At 40.7% G+C, this 9,451-nt stretch overlaps 1 protein-coding gene across 2 annotated transcripts; it reads left to right on the plus strand.

Annotated features, from left to right (window-relative positions):
- The first annotated feature begins 28 nt into the window (after window positions 1–28).
- On the plus strand, window positions 29–8,802 carry klhl26 (kelch-like family member 26). Of its 2 annotated transcripts, XM_038291789.1 has the most exons (3): window positions 29–304; window positions 3,184–3,366; window positions 5,615–8,802. In XM_038291789.1, the coding sequence occupies exons 1-3, from the start codon at window positions 255–257 to the stop codon at window positions 7,194–7,196; spliced, it is 1,815 nt and encodes a 604-aa protein (XP_038147717.1). In that variant the 5' UTR covers window positions 29–254; the 3' UTR covers window positions 7,197–8,802. The 2 variants fall into 2 exon arrangements, with proteins under 2 accessions (XP_038147717.1, XP_038147718.1); XM_038291790.1 differs by lacking the exon at window positions 3,184–3,366.
- Window positions 8,803–9,451: the final 649 nt, after the last annotated feature.

The raw sequence follows: 9,451 nt of genomic DNA on the forward strand, positions 1-9,451 counted from the left end.
TGTCGACCTCTAGTGGTCACATAACGACAGTGCAGTAGAAATTCCAGCTTTACACCGCAGCTAATAAGGAGGACGTCTCCGTTTGAACCCCGGAGTCTTTGACAGGCAACAGTTCAAGCTCTGTCGGCAAAGACTCTTTCCTACTCCGAGAAAAAGAGGCAAATTAAAAAGACACAATGAATCATCCAGTTGCGCAGATGACTTCCTGATAACATTCCTGAAAATGTTCCATGCGTGTTGGTATGTGCTAGAAGATGGCGGAGTCAGACGGAGGCGATTTTATTCCGAAACACTCGGAGAGCAGGTGAGTGGGCTGCGCCCGATGGTGTTGGATGTCAGCGGTGTGGTTTCGGTGCTAAGCTGTCTCCCCCGCGGCCTCTGAACTGACGGTGCCCTGAAACGAGTGAATACGCGGCATATTCAGGTCAGGAAACACCGAGGAGTTGTTGAGGCCTCCAGGCATTAAGTCTGCTCGCCTTTAGCTTTATGGAGAAAACAATTAATAGTTCAGGCAGGTAGAATAAAAAAGGTCATTTAATAACGCCTCATTTAGGAAAGTTAATTGTTGGTTGACATTTATATTAAAGGTAAGTTTTTATTTCATAAGAAATCTTAAGAATGTAGAAACCAAAGTATAAACAACAAAATTACCTGTTTTTTTTTTTTTTTTTAAGAAATTGTTATATTTTTTAGAGAATTGCATCTGTCAAATGTTAATAGGAGTAAATATTAAATGCAATAAAAGTTTCCCTAGTCGCTTTTAAAAGTAAAAATATTTTTTTTTTTCATTGAGGTAAATTGAGCAATTAGGCAAAAATAAATAAAAATAAATAAAAAAGGCAAGTACCTCAAACTAAGCAGTATAAAGCACTTCCCTTTTAAGAGGAAACTAAAAAGATGGAAGAAGGGGAAAACTTTAAAAACAGCTTTTTGGCTTAGTTGCTTACTTTTAATAATACTCTTTGATATAACCCTAATACCCTAATATATATATATATATACACTATATTGCCAAAAGTATTTGCTCACCTGCCTTGACTCACATATGAGCTTAAGTGACATCCCGTTCCTAATCCATAGGGTTCAATATGACGTCGGTCCACCCTTTGCAGCTAGAACAGCTTCAACTCTTCTGGGAAGGCTGTCCACAAGGTTTAGGAGTGTGTTTATGGGAATTTTTGACCATTCTTCCAGAAGCGCATTTGTGAGGTCGCACACTGATGTTGGACGAGAAGGCCTGGCTCTCAGTCTCCGCTCTAATTCATCCCAAAGGTGTTCTATCGGGTTGAGGTCAGGACTCTGTGCAGGCCAGTCAAGTTCATCCACACCAGACTCTGTCATCCATGTCTTTATGGACCTTGCTTTGTGCACTGGTGCACAGTCATGTTGGAAGAGGAAGGGGCCAGCTCCAAACTGTTCCCACAAAGTTGGGAGCATGGAATTGTCCAAAATGTCTTGGTATGCTGAAGCATTCAGAGTTCCTTTCACTGGAACTAAGGGGCCAAGCCCAGCTCCTGAAAAACAACCCCACACCATAATCCCCCCTCCACCAAACTTTACACTTGGCACAATGCAGTCAGACAAGTACCGTTCTCCTGGCAACCGCCAAACCCAGACCCGTCCATCAGATTGCCAGATGGAGAAGCGCGATTCGTCACTCCAGAGAACGCGTCTCCACTGCTCTAGAGTCCAGTGGCGGCGTGCTTTACACCACCGCATCCGACGCTTTGCATTGCACTTGGTGATGTATGGCTTGGATGCAGCTGCTCGACCATGGAAACCCATTCCATGAAGCTCTCTGCGCACTGTTCTTGAGCTAATCTGAAGGCCACATGAAGTTTGGAGGTCTGTAGTGATTGACTCTGCAGAAAGTTGGCGACCTCTTCGCACTATGCGCGTCAGCATCCGCTGACCCCGCTCCGTCAGTTTACGTGGCCTACCACTTCGTGGCTGAGTTGCTGTCGTTCCCAAACACTTCCATTTTCTTATAATACAGCTGACAGTTGACTGTGGAATATTTAGGAGCGAGGAAATTTCACGACTGGATTTGTTGCACAGGTGGCATCCTATCACAGTTCCACGCTGGAATTCACTGAGCTCCTGAGAGCGACCCATTCTTTCACAAATGTTTGTAAAAACAGTCTGCATGCCTAGGTGCTTGAATTTATACACCTGTGGCCATGGAAGTGATTGGAACACCTGATTCCAATAATTTGGATGGGTGAGCAAATACTTTTGGCAATATAGTGTATATATATATATATATATATATATATATATATATATATATATATATATATATATATATATATAATTTGTGTGCACAGTCATATGAAAAAGTTTGTGCACCCCTATTAATCTTAATTATTTTTATTTCTAAATATTTGGGTCTTTGCAACAGCTATTTCAGTTTGATATTTCTGATAACTGATTGACACACTAATGTTTTGGTATTGAATTGAGGTTTATTGGTCTAACAGAAAATGTTTTTTTTTGTGTGTGCAAATTTTTGCACCTGTCAAGTTTTGTTTTAATGCATATTACACATTTTCTGTTAGTCCAATAAAAGATATTTAGAAATAATAATAATTAAGATTAATAGGAGTGCCCAAACTATAGAGGGTTATACACAGTCAGTGTAGGTGATATGGGATCAAAATAAATAAATCCTTGAGGTTAAATTTTAGGTTATGGTACAGATCGTTTTAAAGTTAGGACCACTCTATGTTTTTCTACACAATTGTCTGTACTTAATGCATTTTCTTTTCTCTGAGGCGATGATCTAAATGTTTTCTCAAACAACAAACCGTCTCCTCTCCTTATCACACCAATTCCTTTTAGCGTTTGGAGGTTTAATGTGGGTAAAGTGATAAACAGCTCTCTCTTTACAGTGTCTTTGTCCTGTACGCTCAGATGCATTTTCACTAATGCAGTAGAACTACGCTAAATGCATTCCCCTCTAGATGAATAATAAATTATATTAAGTTTCTATTAGAATGTCACTAGATACGACTTATCTACACACTGGCCTGTTTTTAGCAACAGATTACAGCTTCTAGATGTAAGGATTCAGCTAAAATGCATCATAGGAAAATGTTAGCTTTGCATTTTAAGGGGTGGGGGGTGGGTGGATAAACTGCACGCTACTTTACTGATTGTTACAAGACATATTTCTCTTTCTAGTATGGCTAACAAGAATAGCACCCTGCGCTGCACTTTCTCCGCCCCGAGCCACAGTGCCACGCTCCTCCAGGGCTTGTCGGTTTTGCGGGCTCAGGGTCAGCTCCTGGATGTGGTGCTGGCTGTCAATGAGGAGCACTTCCAGGTCCATAAAGCAGTGCTGGCCGCCTGTAGCGATTATTTCAGGTTAGTCTGGACCATTTGGATTTTCATTTAAAAGCTTTTAGCTAACACAAGGGAAAAAGGTAGAGGGTAAAAATAACTGTTTATTGAAGTAGTGTTTTCTATATATAGTGAGAACCTGCTGAGTGGAAACTATTGGAAAAAGATTTTTACACTGAACACAGAACGTTTCATGTCTCCTTTTCTTTCATTATTGTGTTAAACCTGGAAACGGCAATGGTTTTAGTTTTTTCTTTAACCCAGATTTCATGGTACCAACACAGAGTAAATATGTGATGCAAAGTTTTAAATATTCTTTAGTAGTAAAATTCTTAATAATCTGGCTTGTATTTGTATTCAGCTCTTCTGAGTCTATTACCCCATTTACACTACCCTCTGAAAACCGATCCGTGCCGAGTTTGAACCGAGCTTGGATCAGTTATCCATGCCCAGCTTGGTTCCTTACGACCTTACATACTACGCTAGCACGGTTCCTCGCCTCCTAGTGGCGATCTACGGTACTACTGCTCTCTAGAGGTAAAAAAGCAAATCAACATGGCGCCGCCTGTAATATTGAGGAAGTTTGGTTATAATTGTGATATTTTCTTGTTTGTAGAGAGTCAGGTGAAGAAGGCAGCTTTTGGTGAGTTTGCTTGACAGAGTCGGCTTTTGGGAAGTGGACACGACAAAGATAGTCTAATCAGGGCTTACAGGTGCAGGAAACGACGTTGATGTTGAGGTTCCTCACTCCGCTAAGCAGAATCGTGTGGCAGGGTATGGAAGCTAGTATTTTTCTGAATGTCTGAAATTTCATCACTACAGAGGCTCACTGTAAGGAGATGACGCAGTCTGCTCATGCGCTCTTTGTTATCTGAGAATCGAGCCAGAATTGAACTGCGCCAAGCCCTACTGATGAACTAGCTCCAGTTTAGCGCGGTCCGGTCCAGTTGTGCGTGCCATTTACACTCAACAGTTACATCGGTTACCATGCTCGGACCGATCCCGGGACAGTTTCAAAAGGGTAGTGTAAATGGAGCTTAAGCTATTAAAGTATTTTTGCACCATTTTTGCACATCTAAAACCTGAAACTTTGTGCTAATAATCTTTTCCGTCCACATTTTTTAAGCTGTGTGACAGATTTTTAAACCTGCCTTAGACCTGACCTTTAACTGGGCTAAAATAAAATACTTTACTTTTCATCCAAACCATCCAGATGTTTCTCTTAAGTGTGTGATGTTGGTCCCTGTTTTTTTTTTTTTTTTTTTTGGAAGCAGAACCTGTGGCTCAGTCTCTGATTTTCTTCCAGGATTAACTTTTCTTGGCTCCATTCATCTTCTTTTTTTTTTTGTGAGAAAAAAAAAATCCCAACAGCATTATGCTGCTACCATCCTTCATTACTGTGGGGATGGTGTGTTTATGGACTGATCATTGCTGTCCCACTCTACCATAAACAACATGTTTGTGGTTTGCACAACCAGGTTTCCGCCACTAACACATTTTCACCCGAGCTGTAGGTGTGTGAAGCTCCTCCAGAGTTACTATTCACCTCATTGCTGCTTCTCTGCTACACGTCCTTTCAGGATAAATGACATAGAATAAATCTATATCCTGTGTGTGAAGTTTAAAGCTTGGGATATTTTAATACATCTGTTGTGTTTAGTCTTCCTCGTAATTGGGGCTCTGCGATATTGCCTAAAAATTAAATCTGATTTTTTTTTTTTTTTTTGAGCATTGAACATTTTTTTTTTTCCTGATTGGGTGATACCATTATTGATGAGAAAATATTGCGCATCCTTAACTTCTTGTTGTGCCCAGCTCAGTGTTGGTTGGTCCCTTAAGGTCTCCTTAACCCTTTAAAGCCCGCCCCGAGAATAAAACAAAACAGAAAGTTACTTTTTTTTTTTGTTTGAATTCCTTATTTGCCCTTTTAACAAAATATGTAAAAAGAAAAAACAGAAATACATTTTTGATATTAATAATTTATTACTATGCGATAAGTCAAGATTATTTTTTGTTTAGTCTTCTACTGGCTGTTATCAGGTATATCTGATTGTGTACAATAGGATTTTGAGCAAAGTTTTTACCATTAAATTATGCAAAAGGTGTCAGATGCAAAACATTTCAGAAACCGTATGTATCAAATACGATACATTTGGCATTATAGGTTTAAAATAAAGGTTTTGAAAAATTCAAAAACCACACCTTAAAAATCAGAAAGTTCCAGAAAAAAACGTCTGTAATTAATTATTTCTTGTGCTTCTCTTACTTTCAGAGCTATGTTTACTGGAGGCATGAAGGAGTCAAACCAGGACACCATTGAGCTGAAGGGTTTGTCCGCCCGAGGGCTGAAACATATCATCGACTTTGCCTACAGCTCAGATGTAACTTTAGACCTGGACTGTATTCAGGACGTCCTGGGTGCTGCCGTGTTTCTCCAGATGGTTCCGGTAGTAGAGCTGTGTGAGGAGTTCCTTAAGTCTGCAATGAGCGTGGAGACCTGCCTTCACATTGGGCAGATGGCCACCACCTTCAGCCTGTCTTCCCTCAGAGAGTCCGTGGATGCCTTCACCTTTCGTCACTTCCTCCAGATTGCCAAGGAGGATGACTTCCTGCACATTCCCATGGAGCGCCTCGTCTTTTTCCTGCAGAGCAACAAGCTGGAAAACTGCAAAGAGATCGACCTCTTCCACGCTGCCATCAGGTGGCTCCGGCATGACGAGTCCCGCCGAGCTCAGGCCAGCAGCGTCCTCTGTCATGTTCGCTTTCCGCTCATGCTCTCCTCGGAACTGGTAGACAGCGTTCAGACGGTGGATATCATGGTGGAGGACGTTTTATGCCGGCAATATCTCCTTGAGGCCTTCAACTATCAGATTCTTCCCTTCCGACAGCACGAGATGCAGTCCTCGCGGACACGTATTCGCTGTGACGTATTTTCCCTTATCACCTTCGGGGGGACTCCGTACACCGACAACGACCGCACAGTGAGCACCAAGGCTTACTACCTTCCGGACGCTGCCTCCCGTCAGTTCAAAGAGCTTACAGAGATGGAGACGGGATGCAGCCACTCTTGCGTCGCCGTGCTTGACAACTTTGTGTATGTCGTGGGCGGGCAGCACTTGCAGTACCGCAGCGGAGAGGGCGCAGTGGACAACTGTTTCCGCTACGACCCACATCTCAATCAGTGGCTACGCATCCAGTCCATGCAGGAGGCTCGCATCCAGTTCCAGCTCAGTGTCCTGCAGGGACAACTGTACGCCACCGGAGGACGTAATCGATCCGGCAGTCTGTCTTCCGTGGAGTGTTACTGCCCGAAAAAGAACGAGTGGTCTTACGTGGAACCGTTAAAACGGAAGATTTGGGGCCACGCTGGGACCTCGTGTAGAGAGAAGCTGTACATCTCTGGCGGTTACGGCGTCTCTTTGGATGACAAGAAAACACTCTTTTGCTACGATCCAGTGTCAGACCAATGGGACTTTAAAGCCCCCATGCATGAGCCCAGAGTGTTGCACGCCATGATCGGCACCCAACATCGTGTTTACGCTCTGGGTGGCCGCATGGATCATGTGGACCGCTGTTTCGACGTGCTGGCAGTGGAGTATTACAATCCGGAGAGCAACCAGTGGACCACCGTCAGTCCTATGAGAGCGGGACAGTCCGAGGCGGGCTGCTGCCTGCTGGACACAAAGATCTACATCATAGGGGGCTATAACTGGCACCTGAATAACGTCACAAGCATCGTTCAGGTGTACAACACAGAGACGGATGAATGGGAAAGAGATCTGCACTTTCCTGAATCGTTCGCTGGCATCGCCTGTGCGCCGATTATCCTCCCTCAGAACACCCCCCAACACTAAGCTCCTGATCGCAACTGTGAAGAAGATTGTTCCGCATGCTCCTCCTACCGCCTGGGAATTTAAGTGAAGGTTTGGACATCTTTTTTTTGTTTTTTTTGTCTTCCTTTAACAGAAATGTTTTAAACCGTTTTTTTTTTTTTCATATGAGCATCAAAGTTCATGGTTATGTTCGCTGATAATCAAGTTTTATTCTATAGATTCTAAATCTGAAGAATTATAAGAATCCTTGAAGAATAATCCAGTTATGAATATTGCTGAGTTTTTACAGGACAGTTCTATAAAAGTGTAAAATTTGATTGCTATATTTTACAGAAATTAAGGATAATAAAGATTATGATCAAATCTATCTTTTTAAAGCCTTTACTCTTTATTCCTTTTTCAAAATGTTTTTTGTCCTTTAATCTATCCTTTGTTCCTTCCCTTTGTCCTTCCTCTCTTCCATAGTTTTTCTCATCCCTTCTTTCCTGTCAATTTTTCCTTGTGTCTTTCCTTGACTCCTTGGGTGCTGCTTCTCTGCTGTTTCTTTCTGCTCCCCCTTTTGTTCTGGATGCTTTCATCCATGCATTTCCTCCATGGTTCTTCCCTCCTTTCCTTGAATCCTTCCTTCCTTCTGTAGAAATCTGCTATAGTTTTGGTGAGTGTTTGGATTTTACATCTTAAAATGGCAACAACACAGAAAAGTCAGGGATGTGGATATGAAACAAGTGTAGAAACCTGGTTTGTTGACTGCTTGTCATTTGTAAAAGTATTATCACAGGCCAGCTAAATGGCATAGTATTCTCTAAAAGACAGCAGCTTTTGGTATGAAAATATAACTACATTTTAATAGTGATCAAGTACCAATCAAGGGCTTAAGTTACAAAAAGCACAAATAAATGATTTGTCATTTAATCCAATTAGACATTCCTTACTGAATCGGCATTTAAAACGTATGGTTTTATATTGTAGCAAAGTATTTTTTTTTTTTTTAACATTTAATTCATCTCTTAATCTGTTGCAGTTGAACTTTTCTAATCAACGAGTTACATATCAGCAAATGATACCTGCACTATTATAAGTATTGGGTTTCCTAGTTTTGACTATGTTCTAATCTGTTTTCTAAACTCAAATATTTTTCTGATGTTGAATTTGTTTTTTCTTAGTTATAGTCTCAACTGCAGACCTCTTACGGCAGCTACATGCATCATTTTTGTGTGTAATACAGTGTAGTCTGGATCTTTTTTCTATTCTAAAGCTATATGTTTAATATCTACAAGTTCTGAGTTTCCTATATTTTTTTTTTTTTTTTTTGGAGCAGCCCTTGCAACAATAAAGCTATATTTAAACAAGACTCCATTGAGAGGATAAATGTATTTGTTTAACAGTTAGTTAACCTTTTGTTTTGCCTTTTGAATTAGAACACCTTCATGTTAGCGAAGGGATGTTTTTAAAAACTCGTCTCCTGTCTGCTTGCCTTCATGTGTGTCTTGTTCTACCTGTACCAATCAAAGCACATTATAATGTCAAAGTGCAATTCAGTGAAAACTGATGTACTCTAAGGGGAATGTACACGTTTATGTGGCTTTATGTCAATCTTTATTAAAGGTGCATCGTTTTAAAAATGGAACCTTGCCTGTTGTTGTTTCATGAATGATTTCCTCCAGTTCACCTGGGTTTGAAGAAAACGTCTATCCATTATTTTTGGACAAATTTGTGAGTTCTGATCTTGGGGTACCTTCCTTCATGCTGCCATTTTGAAGTGTGTCGCCAACAGTTGTCCTGTTAAATTCTCCTAGCTTTGTTATCAAAAAGCCATTTGATGTCTATGTTTCTGTAATCCATGTCTTCACTAACAAATCCCTGAAGCACTAACACAGCGGCTGGATCCATACTGTGATTAAATTACAACGTATTGAGGCACCTTCGATCAGGAATTGGTTGCACTAAATTTGATTTAGGGTCATTTGAATAAAGGTAACTGCATTAATATTTCTGAAAGATTTTTTCCCTCCACTTTAATTTGTAAACATTCAAAGAAAATGCATTATGTTCCTAATGATATGCAACATTTTATTAGTCTATCACAATTCCAATACTTAACTGCAGCCTGATGAAATGTTTATTTCTAGATTTCATTTATCAAGGAAATGGTCAGTTTGCACCAGGTCAATTTTCTGGGATCTGATTGTATTTCTTTAAGTATCCATATTTATGTTTTTCCTTATGTTACTATTAATAACAAACATCTAGGGCACACAATTCCCCCTGTGGTGAGT

This window comes from Cyprinodon tularosa, unplaced genomic scaffold, assembly GCF_016077235.1.
Source record: "Cyprinodon tularosa strain WSP-4 unplaced genomic scaffold, ASM1607723v1 ctg30, whole genome shotgun sequence".
Lineage (NCBI taxonomy): Eukaryota > Metazoa > Chordata > Actinopteri > Cyprinodontiformes > Cyprinodontidae > Cyprinodon > Cyprinodon tularosa.

What these genes read in the sequence shown, in the direction of transcription:
- klhl26 (XM_038291789.1), top strand. Translation starts at nt 255, where the DNA reads ATGGCGGAGTCAGACGGAGGCGATTTTATTCCGAAACACTCGGAGAGC. An exon ending in CCGAAACACTCGGAGAGCAG is followed by an intron (nt 305 to 3,183) that starts GTGAGTGGGCTG and finishes TTCTCTTTCTAG; the next exon opens with TATGGCTAACAAGAATAGCA. An exon ending in GCCTGTAGCGATTATTTCAG is followed by an intron (nt 3,367 to 5,614) that starts GTTAGTCTGGAC and finishes TCTTACTTTCAG; the next exon opens with AGCTATGTTTACTGGAGGCA.